Source organism: Orycteropus afer, unplaced genomic scaffold (assembly GCF_000298275.1).
Source record: "Orycteropus afer afer isolate SDZICR_OR568_19922 unplaced genomic scaffold, OryAfe1.0 scaffold00153, whole genome shotgun sequence".
Classification (NCBI taxonomy): domain Eukaryota; kingdom Metazoa; phylum Chordata; class Mammalia; order Tubulidentata; family Orycteropodidae; genus Orycteropus; species Orycteropus afer.
Genome location: NW_006921740.1, coordinates 6,408,341 through 6,421,820, shown reverse-complemented (window position 1 = coordinate 6,421,820; position 13,480 = coordinate 6,408,341). Strand labels below are relative to the sequence as shown.

Below are 13,480 nucleotides of genomic sequence, written 5' to 3'. Positions count from 1 at the left end.
TGTGGTAAACTGTGGTCAATGACACAAGACAAAGTATATGTGAACTGCTGTATGGAAAGTGAATTTGCTCTGTAAATCTTCACCCAAATCACAATAAAGAAAAAAAAAAAGGGGAGAAATCTCCCTATAAAGCTAGACAAGGGCATTATAGGTTTTTAATCTTATATTAAACCTAAATGCAAAAATAAGAAAAAAAAAAAGTCCAATAAAACATTTCATTATAAGCTTTTCCCGGTTACTCCATCTAAAACTGTCATACAACAGCTGTTACTGTCACTGCACGAGCAATAGGTCAGTACAGAGAAGTCAGTGTTAGGAGAACCATATTTTACAGCAAAGGATTTATCCTCTTCCTGTGTTGGCTTCTAAAATAGAGCTTTTTTAAGACATAAAAATTTCACTAACAGGACTATCTTGCCTCCTAAGCTTCTACTCTAATTTATTAACAGTCCTGAAGTTCTTTTACTACAAATCATAACATAAGTCTCTCTTAGAAATGCTCATGATAGCTAATTTAAGAAAAATTTCATTTTCGTAATTCTAAAGTCTCCAATGTTTTTTCCATTTGACCAAGAAATAGAAAAAGTAAGATAATTTACATTCAATGAATGGAGAATCTATTAATCCTGTTATGTTTTTCCTACCAAACCTACAGTTTTAGTTGACACCCTTACCTGAGATACTCCAGCTCTGGCTTGATGAGCTTTCTTTTGATCACCCCAGTTGCCAGTAGCTAAAGAGTACTTTAGGCCATCGGATATAATCCTCGTTTTAATTGCCAATTCCAAGTTAAAATCCTTTCCTCGATCAATAAACTTCTGTGCATAGATCCGCACTTCTTTAAGCAAATTCTTAAACATACTGTTGAATAAAATGGTTTTGTTTTAAACATTTAAGGATCTACAACATGCATTTGCAACAGGGGAGACAGAGGGGTAAATGTTACTTTTTACTTACAGAGCACAGAAATACATCCAGTACATAAACATGCATAGAGGGAGGAGACTAGTGGGGAGAAATGTCGAAAAAGGTGCCTTACTGGGTGGATAATAAAATAAATAAATAAAAACACTAATCTACAACACACTAACAAAGCATGTGTAAAACACTGCTACTATTAATACAAACATTTTTATATTTAATTGTCTCCATATTTTGTTTTCATAAATAACCTTTTCTAATTATAAAATACCACAAGTTCATTATAGGAAATATGAAAAAGACAAAGTATATTAAAAGTAAAATAAAAATCCCACATAACCCCAATACTGAAACAATCACTGCTAATATTTTTATATCTTTCCCTCTTGCCTTTGTTTTTTGATAAAATGCCATAGCAGCATTAATAAAAATTCCAGTATCAGCACTTAGAAAATCATTGTTCTGGTTACCTAGTGCAACTCTGACAATATACCACAAATAGGATACTTGAACAAACGAGTTTATTCTCTCAGAGTTTGGAGGCTTTAAGTCCAAGTTCAAAGTGCCAGGCTCTAGGGGCTCTGTGAAAGCCCTTCCACCTTGAGCTTCACCTCTGCCTATTGCTCCCAGCACACTGGGAGTTAGAGGCATCTCTTCACTCAGCTGTTACTGGCTGCTGAGGTTAATAAGTCCAAGGTCAACAAATAAAATGACACAGTCCCAATGTTACCAAACAACACAGTAGGCCATTGATTCAAGCCCACATAAAGTCTCAGGATTGGCAGAGCATGGCAGGCTGCTAAACAATGACTCGGATGCATGCAGGGTCCAAGTGTGCCATAAGTTAGAGACCATTCCTAAAGCTGCTTCTTATATATGGGAAGCTGACCACACCCCTAAAGCAGCTACTCAGCTACTTGTGGTAGATCCCACCATGGAGATGATTGCCAGTCTCATCATGGGGCATAACTACCACCAGCTGCCCAGCCACTCAACCAGGCCCAGCCAAGGTGACATAAAACTTTAACTACCACAATCATAATTCAGCTTTCTCGAACACTTTTTAAGGCTACCAGAGCAATATAGAACATATAAACAATAACTTGTCTTCACAAACCTGACATTTCAAGACATGAGCCAGAACTAAATCTGAGCAAGTGGCAAAGAGAACATAGTAGCTTACTTCACATGCACCCAACATGTGTGTCACGAGAGTTCAGTCCCTCCCCCTGTGCAATGACCAACCTCTAATGAAATATCCCTACTTTAAGGATTCTGTAATTCCTTACCCTCTAAATAAGAATGCAAGTAGTGGCCCAGCAAGATCCAATCTTTTATTTCCATAGTGATCTCTGTCATCTAGTTCTCTTCTACCCAAAGCTGCCAGAAGTAACCTATGAACCATATACCTTGGGGAGAAAAAAAAGAGGTAAGAAAACATATGGATTTTTAGCTTTGCATTGTTTTTTCCCTTGATTTAAATATTAAAAATATCATTATTACATTTTTAGCTTTAAGAACAAAGTTACTTCAACTCTATCTTAGCCAAGAACCTGAAAACAAGGAAATTTAACATACCCTAAGAAATAGGCTTTTTTGGTCTCACAAAAGTCACTGACACCAACATGTGGAAGCATTTCTTTTTGTAAGACCTCTTTTGCATATTTAATTCTTTTTTCTTTAGTAACACCGGGCTTCGCCCCTCTTGAGCCAATGAAATTTAGTGCAACATTCTGTTCTTGGATGACAAAAGCTTCATCAAGAGAAGGTTTAACCTATCAGATGATTTAAATAAAAGTTAGTTTCAAATTCATATTTTCACCTTAAATAGTCAACTGTCATTTACTTTATAGCATGCTAAGTATCGCTTAACCTAATTAAAGATGCAAGTATTTCTAAATATCAAAGAATCATAAAATATTAGCACCAGATAAGACCTTAGAAATCTAGAGATCTCTAACAAACTCCACTCACTCACCAGTACAGGCAATTACACTTTCTAAAAGCTATATAAATAATTCCATTATCAAGAGCTGAGTGTCTTTTTTTATTTAGTTTTTCATTTTAATGACCAACGATAATAAAAAAAATCAATGTAGAGAAATTTAACATTCAAATTAAAATTTATTGAGCTACAAATGAATGAATGTGCCAGATAATGTTCAGTCTGGGTATTAAGTTTTAAACCTATAAATAAAACCAGTCAATACTTTGTAAAACAGAATACTTTAAAAGTACACTATTAAAGAGCCCTGCATCCCATACTTGCCACTGCCTACCTGTGACCTCTGAGCAGTCATGTGAATCAGTTTAGACAAAGGTAGACAAAAATAATTTCTACATCCCACTAGTTCAAACATCTAAAATCCCAGTTTCACACAACAATGACCATGAAAAAAGAGGGTTAATTTTAACATCTTGAAACTCTGGCCTGTCAGCATACTTTAATCCTACCATACATAATGAAACGTCTTTTGTGCCTTTTGACTTCCTATGCTTTGTCTACTTATCACTGATCCACAAATATAAATATTCAAATTCCAATTATGGAACCAAAGTGCAGAAAAAAAGGCATATAAACCAATCAGTGAGACCACACAAAGCACATAGATGCAAGTCATCTTTTTAAAGAAAACTAAGGAGCTCTGGTAGCATAGTGGCTAAAGCACTTGACTGCTAACCAGAAGGCTGGCGGTTCAAACCCACCAGCCACTCCTCGGAAGGAAGGTTGGGCAATCCTACTTCCATAGTGATACTGCCTCAGAAACCCAAGGAGGGGTCGCTATGAGTCGGGGCCGACTCGACGGCACATAACAACAACAACAACAACCAAACACAAGAAGGAAGTGGGATGAGTGCTGTTACATTGTAGGGAGTGCCATCAATGGTAAGAAATAAAATGTGTATGAATTACTGAATGGAAAACTTATTTGCTCTGTAAAGCTTTACCTAAACTAAATGACAAAAGTTAAAAAAAAAAATTGCCATTGTTGCTATGAAACACTAAGTAATAATATACTTTTAGATGGAAAAAAAAGCACTTTTGCATAATGAATGGTTAACCCAGAGACTTGTAAAAATTTCCTTAAGGGCTGAAGGACTAACCATTAACTTCCAAAAAGAAAATACACCCAACTCTTACTTATCAACATTAGGTTCCAAAAACCAGGCTGTTATGCAAAAGTCAGAGTTCTGCAAAAATGGAGGATGATCAGATCAGATTGCAAAACAGAAGACAAACATCACTATGTAACTGCCAGATCATATTACAACTTAACTGCCAAACCACTGACAATCATGGCCCAGCGAAACTGACATATAACCTTAACTGTCACAGACAGGATAACGCTCATCTCTCACTTTAGCATTTGTTACTGCCAGACGTACATGGTTAATGCACAAAATAGCTGGATAAATTTTTTACTACTTTCTTAAACGCAAAATGTCAGATAACTAAACAGTCAATATGTGAGGATGTCAACGAGTAGGTATATACACAAAGCAACTCGGGTCTTTCACTTTACTAAGAAAATCCCAATTTGAATAATGTCTAAACTCAGTAAAAGTCAAACATCTGGGATGCTTTTTTTTTTAAAGGTAACATAATTATCTTTCAAAAAATTGAAGTTTTTTTTTTTCTTGTTCTGTTGCAGTCTGGGATCATGCTTTCAAAAAATTAAGCATTAAACAAAAAACTTTGTAACTTGAAATTCAACACTCCCAGAGATCACCTTTCAGCCAAATAATAGACAGGCTCCTTAGAACAACCAACTATATGAGACCAAACAGCAAAATTTTCCCAAAACCAAAGATGAGAAGGTAGAGAGGGACAGGGAACTAAATGAATGGAAATGGGGAACCCAAGGAGGAAATGGAGAGTGCTGACACATGGCAAGGACTGCAACCCTTGTCATGGAACAATCTGTGTATGAATTACTGATTGGAAAACTAATTTGCTATGTAAACTTTCAACTAAAGCATGATAAAATATTCAAATAAATAATTTAAGCATATTCATTACCTCTTGTGATGAACGTAAAACCTATCAAAAGACTTTGCTTTTTAGGGAACCCTTTTACAGATAACTGTCCAAAAACTCTGGCAACTTCACAGCTTAACCAAAAGAACTGACTCTATGCTAGATTGTATACACACACATACATACACAGAAAGGGATGCTTAGGTAAATTTGAAAAAAAAGAAATGAAAGCATGATCCCAGACTGCAACAGAACAAGAAAAAAAAAAAATGGCTATTAACGGTATCACTGGAGCAACTTAAAAAAACCTATAGGTTAATAGTTTTATGTTGTTGTTGTTGTTGTTAGGTGCTGTCGAGTTGTTTCCGACTCAGAGAGACCCCATGCACAGGAGAATGAAACACTGCCTGATCCCGCACCAGCTCCGTGATCCCTGCTATACTTGAGCCCATCATCACAGCCACCATGTCAATCTACCTCATTGAAGGCCTTCCCCTCTTTTATATCTAAGTTAAATTTCCTGATTTTGATCACTGTATTCTAATTATATAAGCGCATGCCTGTTTCTTATGAAATATACACTGAAGTATTTAGGAATAAAGAGACATGACACCTCTAATTCTCTAATGGTCCAGAAAAAATATGTATTGATAGAAAGAATGATAAAGTAAAGGTGGCAAAGGTAACAACCAGTGTTTCGGAATGAAGGGTACAAAGGAGTTCTCTCCTATTCTTGCAATTTTCTTGTAATTTTCTTGTAAATTTGAAATTATTTCAAAATTTAAAAAGACATCAACTACAAAGTCCCCAACTTATGACTTAATTCAAGTTTTGATGAACCACACTTACAACCATCTTTTTTTTTAACATCTTATTGTATGTATTATATGTAATGTTGCAGCACATAATTTGCTGATGTTATCATGTTTACCAAACCAAACCAAACCAAACCAAACTCACTGCCACCAAGTCGGATCTGACTCATAGCAACCCCTCCTTGGGTTTTCCAAGGTGGTATCACTACAAAAATAGATGGCCCAATCTTCCTTCTGAGGAGTGGCTGGTGGGTTTGAACTGCCAGCCTTCTGGTTAGCAGTCAAATGCCTTAAGCACCAGAGCTCCCTCTCAGATGTTTACTCATCAAGAAATAAAGATTAGATTGATAAGACTGATAATAAAAGGCAGCAATAACAAAAACAAACAAACAAAAAAAAAAAGGTATCCAACTTATGTCAGAACCTATTTACAGTGGAATCATCAGAACAGAACCCCGTCATAAGTCAGGGACCACCTGTACTAATTTTTCCTCTTTGCTAAATTGTACCAGCCTGGTGGTTTTTATAACTTTCCTCACTGTTTTTTCGCTGCCCATGAACTCTGGCCGCCAACAGTTTTCATGTCTGTATACACAGAATTGTCAGGACAGTGGCCCAGGCAGGGATGAATGCTTTTACCACACAGTCAGTGGCATGAGATTTGTGACAGCTAGATTGCTCTTAACAGCAATTTTCAACTACGTTTTAAGGTTAGCAATATGCAGCCATTTTCAACCTCTTGTACAACCCTATGAATACATTTTGCTTTCAAATTACCATTTCCATCATCTCTGGATCTTCAAAATCATAAATAATATGCTCTAAAATATCTCTGTCAGATACAAAGCCTAATGCTCTGAACACTATAATGATGGGAACTTCTTGCTTGATATACGGTAGAGTTGCCACAATGCGCTGACCAATCGCACTCTTTTTTGCACCCTAAAAGAAATAAAATAAAATATCATTAGAACATACATACACAAGAGTTCAGAGTCATAGAGCAACATCATGATTACCATTTACTATATATGCTCATTACATATTTCAAAGAAGCATAGCTCTCATACACCAAAGGACCTCCTGTGCCTGCTTTTCAAAACTAGTGAACAGATTTACTATTTTTACACATAGACAGGTTACTTAAACCTGAGAGAACGTCCATTCCCTACTGTCTGCCTGACAAGATTCTCTTAGAATTACTCAATACTGCTTTTGGAAATGACCTCTGGCTCCAAAAGAATGTAAACAGTATCCCCTCACCATCTCCCTGCCAACTTCCCCCAAAAAAAAAATTCTAGAAAAAAGAGATGATGAGTAAAAAAGAGAGAAAATATGGGTAGATAAAATGTGAAAAAAAGTTAAGCAAAGAAGGAAAAATAAGTATTAACTCAGTGCTGGACTGTGAAGTATCACCTTGTTCAAATGTTTTAAAACTAATAATAAGCTTTTACACGCAAGCTTCTCTTTTTTCCTATTTGTCTGTGCTTAACTGTACATACGTACAAAACAATACCTGCTTTCTGTTTTAACCCCATTCCCTTCCTTCAATATCAAACTCACTCTACCTTCTCTTGACCTCACAACCCTACATTATTATCCTTCTAATAAGAGCTCTGTCTTCTTTATTAGAAACCTTACCCCACTCAAGAGTTCATTCAGCAACTGTTCATAAATGATATCCAAATTGTCATTCTGGTCCTCTTCCTGCACCCTCAGCCCACATCTCTAACTGCAATTTGGTTGATCCAAATTGAGTATCAATTTTTCCATTCACTCTATTATTTGTTTCATCACAGACCTTTTCCAGAATCAACGGAACATTATTAAAAAATAATGTCCCAGAGTCTCAGGTGAGAAACTATGGAATCTTGACTCAAATGTATCACAAAGCAAACCCATCATGAAATCCAGATCATTTTCCTTTCTCTGCTTCTAAATAATTTATTTTGCCCAGGGCTGCCATGGTAATCCCCCAATATACTGTGTTTGTATCTTTGTCCTCTACAATCCTGGCCAAAGTTTCTCAACAACGTCAATTCCAACTCATAGTAAGCCTTATATGACAGATTAAAACTGCCCCATAGGGTGTTCTAGGCTGTAATCTCTATGGGAGCAGATCACCAGGTCATGAATATCACATATCCAAAAAAAAAAAGTGTCAATATAAAAGGATCTTCACGGTACTTTTTTTTCTTTTTTTCTTTCTGGAAGTCTATTTTTTTTTTGTCATTTGGATGAAAGTTTACACAGCAAATTCACTTTTCATATAGCAGCTCACATACACTGTTCTCATGACATTGACTATAATTTCTCACAACACAACAGCTCTCCTCCTACCTCCTCCTAAATCTGAGCAAGTGGCATAGTTCTTCCCCATAGTTACCTCTTCCCTGTGCCCTTCCCTCCCATGCACTCCTGCCTCCCGAGCTGTCTCCCTGTGCATACACAGCCCTTCTATTCTCCCATGATTGATCTCTCCAAGGAGTGTATGTGTGGTTGGAAGCCACAGGAGTGGGTTCAATTCCAGACCTGAAGGGCGGCTAGGGGCCATAGTCTCAGTGGTTCTATCAGGCTCTATTACACCAGCACTATGTCTTTTTTTTTTTTTTTTTTAAATAATGATTTTCAGTTTTGTTCCATATTGTTCTCCCACTCTATGATCTCCTACATAGATCCCCCTTCCGAGTGGTTGACAGTGGTAGCTGGGCGCCATTTAGTTCTTCTGGTCTCAGAGTCATATAGGCTGAGGATCACATGGTGTACCAGTTGCTTGAAATCATTATTTCCATGTGTCTTTGGTTTTCTTCATTCTTCTTTGCTATGGATGAGGAAAGATTCATCATTGCATCTAGGTGGCTGCTTGCAAATTGGGAGCTCTGGTAGCATAGTGCCTAAGGCACTTGACTGCTCACCAGAAGGCTGGCGGTTCAAACCCACCAGCCACTCCTTGGAAGGAAGGTTGGGCAATCCTACTTCCGTAGTGATACTGCCTCGGAAACCAAAGGAGGGGTCACTATGAGTCAGGGCCGACTCGACGGCAAAACACCAACCAACCAACCAGTCACTACTCATCAAAGTAGGATGTGGAACGGTTTTTACAAAGTCACCAGGTTATACCAATTGAGCTTGATGAGGTGGCTGTGGTTCTAAGCCCACAGGTCCAACTACTTGCCCCCTCTGGGTAGCTGGCTGTGGCCAAGAAGTGACTACAACTTTGTCCCTTGTCAGTGCTACTATATACCTGGGAATTCTTACAGAACATACAAATACACTTGTAGAAACATTGTCTTCCAACCCTATACATACACACTCCCCCTGCATAACCAAACAAAACCAAACTCATGCCATCGAGTCAGATCTGACTCACAGCAACCCCTCCTTGGGTTTCCAAGACAGTATCACTACGGAAGTAGACTGCCCAACTTTCCTTCCAAGGAGTGGCTGGTGTGTTTGGACCGCCAGCCTTCTAGTTAGCAGTCAAATGCCATAGGCACTACACTACCAGAGCTCCCCAACCCCTGCACAGACATACATAATAGTTCAGACTGTCCACCCATCTATCCACCTGTACATCAATATTTGCCTTCACTGACAATGCAGTACTGTATGTGGAAAAGGGTTCATCTTTGTTGTCTGCATCTCCCATGCACCCCTCTACATCTTCTTCCTCAATGCCACCATGTTGATCACTAACATTTGGTACACTGCCTTTCTCTTCACCCAAATCAATACTTGTCTCTACCTATCTAACAGTGTTCCTTCCCTTCCCCCCCACCCTGGTAACCAACAAAAATTTCCTTCCATATTTAAACCTTTCATTGATTTTTTTACAATAATAGACTAATACAGTATTTGTCCTTCTGTGATTGACTTATTTTACTCAGCATAATGTCCTCCAAATTCACCCACATTATGTGCAGATTCTACGTTATTCTTTAGGGTTGCATAGTAGAGTTGCATAGTATTCCGTTGTGTGCATGTACCATAATTTGGTCATCCATTCTTCAATTGACGGGCACCTAGGTTGTTTCCATCTTTTTGCTATTGTAACTAGTGCTGTGATTAACATGGGTGTGCATATATCTGTTCTTGCCTGGCTCTCACTTTTTTAGGATATATACCTAGTAACTGAATGACTGGGTCAAAGGGTATTTCTAATTCCAACTTTTTAAGGTATTGCCATACTGATTTCTACAGTGGTTATATTATTTAACAGTCCCACAAGCAGTGTATGAGAGTCCCAATCTCTCTGCACTCCATGTTACATGTTTTTCAAGGATACCAGTAAAGTTCAAACAGTGCATATGGAATGCTCCTATTTGAATTTTTTGCATTAAGACTGTATCTGGACAGAGTCATGAGAAATTATTAAAAGCAGTTGCCTGTGAAGAAGTTAAGTGGGCATCAAAAGAAGACTTTTTATTATATACACATTTTTATACTTTTATAAGAACTTTATTAATGTGCATGTTATTTTTTCCAAAAATTAATTTATCTATGAATAAGTTAACTAATGAAATAGAGACCATTACAACTATTTTGTAGGACAGTTTGTAAAGATTAAACAAGCAATCTGAGTCAGATAAATGGCACATAACAAATTGCTCAAATGGTAGCTATTCTTAGATTTCATTATCATAAGCAACATGCCTATGATAGCCAGCTTATAAGATGACGCCCAACACACCCTGCCTCCTTTGTATAACTCCGTCCTCTTGAGTGTGGGCTGCACATACTAACCTCCTTCTAACAAAAAGAATGGGATAAAAATGATGACATCACTTCCAAGATTAAGTTATAAAGACTGATTTCCATCTTGCTCATACTCTCCATAGCTCTTCTTGCTTACTCACTGATTAAGCAAGCTGCCATGTTGTTAGCTGCTGTACAGAGAGGTCCATGTGGCAAGAAACTAAGAGGCTTCCAGTCAATAACCAATGAGAAACTGAAACCCTTTGTCCAGCAGCCTATGAAAGCTCAGTCCTGCCGACAACCACCAAAGCGAGCACTGAGGTAACTACAATCCAGGCAAACACCACGGCTACAGCTTTATGAGTGGGAAACAAGGGAAAGGACTCAGTTAGCAACACCCAGATCCCTGACTCACAAAATGAGATGATAAATGAGATGATAAGTGCCAAGTGATGGGTAATTATTGCACCAAACCAGTTACCACCCAGCTGATTCCAGCTTATGGTGACCCAACTTGTATCAGAATAGAACTGTGTTCCATAAGGTTTCCAATGGCTGATTTTTCAGAAATAGACTGCCAGGGCTTTCTTCTAAAGCATCTCTTGGGAGACTCAAACTTCCCAAATTTCACTTATCAGCCAAGTACGTTAACCATTTGCACCACCTTGGGACTCCAATTTGTTGCACAGCAATAGGTAAATAATACATTACCTAACATATAACACCACCACTTGTTTGTCAGTTTGTCATACTATGGTGGCTTGCGTGTTGCTATGAGGCTGGAGGTTACTCCACCGGTATTTCAAATACCAGCAAGGTCGCCCATGGTGGACAGGTTTAAACAGAGCTTCCAGACTAAGACAGATTAGGAAGGACACAGCCATCTACCTCTGAACAAATTGGTCAGTGAAAACCTTATGAATAGAGGTGAAACACTGTCTCATATATTACTGAAAAACTTTATGAATAGCCCCAAAACACTGTCTGATACAGTGCTGAAAGATAAGCCCCTCAGTTAAAAGGCACTCAAAACACAACTGGGGAAGAGCTGCCCCCACAAAGTAGAGTTGACGTTAATGACGTGGACAGAGTAAAGCTTTCAGGACCTTCATTTGCTGATGAGACATAACTCAAAATGAGAAGAGCGAGCTACAAACATTAATTAATAATCAGAACATGGAATGTGTAAAGTATGAATCTACAAAATTGGAAGTTATCAAAAATTAAATGGAACACATAATAGCCTAGGCATTACTGAGCTGAAATAGACCAGTTTGGCCATTTGGAGAATGACAAATTGAAGAGGAATGGCACTGCATTCATCATCAAAAAGAATGTTTCAAGATCTATCCTAAAGTACAATGCTGTCAGTGATAGGATAAGATCCATATGCCTACAAGGAATATCAGTTAATGCCACTATTATTCAAATGTACACACCAACCACTAAAGTCAAAGACTAAGAAACTGAAGATTTTTACCAACTTCTACAGTCTAAAATGGACCGAACATGCAATCAAGATGTACTGATTACTACTGGTGACTGGAACACAAAAATTGGAAACAAAGAATCATCATCAGTAGTTAGAAAATATGGCAGTGGTGATAGAAATGATGCTGGAGATCACATCACAGAATTTTGCGAGACCAACAAGTTATTCATTGCAAGTATCTTTTTTCAACAACATGAATGGTGGCTATACACATGGACCCTGCCAGATGGAATACACAGGCATCAGACTGACCACATCTATAGAAACAGATGATGGAGAAGCTCAGTATCTTCAGCCAAAACAAGGCCAGGAGCCGACGGTGGACCATCAAGTGCTCATATGCAAGTTCTTGTTAAAGCTGAAGACAATTAAAACAAGTCCATAAGAGCCATAGAGGAGCTATGGTGGCATAGTTCCTAAGGCATTTTGACTGCTAACCAGAAGGCTGGCAGTACAACCCCACCAGCCACTCCTCAGAAGGAAGACTGGGCAATCTACTTCCTCAGAGACACCGCCTTGGAAACCCAAGGAGGGGTCATTATGAGTTGAATCAACTCAGTAGCAGATTTTTTTTTTTTTTAATGAGTGCCATAATGTGACCTTGATTATATCCCATCTGAATTTAGAGACCATCTAAAGAACAGATTTGATACGCTGAACACCAATGACCGAAAACCAGATGAATTATGGGATGACATCAAGAACATCATACATGAAGAAAGCAAAAGGTTATTAAAAAGACAGGAAAGAAAAAATGAAAATGGATGTCAGAAGAAACTCTGAAACTTGCTCTTGAACAGAGAGTAGCTAAAGCAAATAGAAGAAATGACAAAATAAAAGCTGAACAGATTTCATAGCACAGCTCAAGAAGACAAAGTAAAGTATCATAATGAAATGTGCAAAGAACAGATTTAGAAAACCAAAAGGGAAGTACATGCTTAGCATTTCTCAAGCTTAAAAAACTGAAAAAAAAAAAAAATTCAACCCTCTAGTTGCAATATTAAAGGCTTCTATGGGCAAAATATTGAATGATGCAGGAAACATCAAAAGAAGACAGAAGGAATAAAGAAAGTCTCTGTACCAAAAGGAATCGGTTGATAACTAAATTTTTTCAGGAGGTAGCATATGATCAAGACCCAATGATACTGAAATAATCAGTCCAAGCTGCATGACAGAACTGGAGAAAAAACAAGGCTACAACAATTGACAGAATACCCACAAAGATGTTTCAAAAAATAGATGTGGCACCGAAAGCCCTTATTCATTTATGCCAAGAAATGTGTAAGACAGACACCTGGCCAACGGACCAGAAGAGATCAATATTTTTGCCCATTCCAAAGAAAGTTGATCAAACAGAATGTGGAAATTATCAAACATCATTAATATCACAGGCAAGTAAAATTTTGATGAAGATAATTCAAAAAACTGTAGCCATATATAGACAGGGAACTTCCAGAAATGCAAGCTGGATTCAGAAGAGACGTTGTTGTTGTTAAGTGCCGTCGAGTCGTTTCCGACTCATAGCGACCCCATGCACAGCAGAACGAAACACTGCCCGATCCCGCACCAGCCCCACAA

General features: G+C 37.9%; 1 protein-coding gene across 1 annotated transcript in view; it reads right to left on the bottom strand.

Moving 5' to 3' along the window:
- POLR2B (RNA polymerase II subunit B) overlaps positions 1 to 13,480 on the bottom strand; it is a 103,914-nt gene that overhangs the window by 39,608 nt on the left and 50,826 nt on the right. The window contains exons 7-10 of the mRNA XM_007946228.2: positions 6,493 to 6,657; positions 2,500 to 2,696; positions 2,211 to 2,330; positions 675 to 861 (exon numbers count right to left, since the gene is read on the bottom strand). Coding sequence (XP_007944419.1) covers positions 675 to 861; positions 2,211 to 2,330; positions 2,500 to 2,696; positions 6,493 to 6,657 — 669 coding nt within the window. The remainder of the gene's footprint in view (positions 1 to 674; positions 862 to 2,210; positions 2,331 to 2,499; positions 2,697 to 6,492; positions 6,658 to 13,480) is intronic.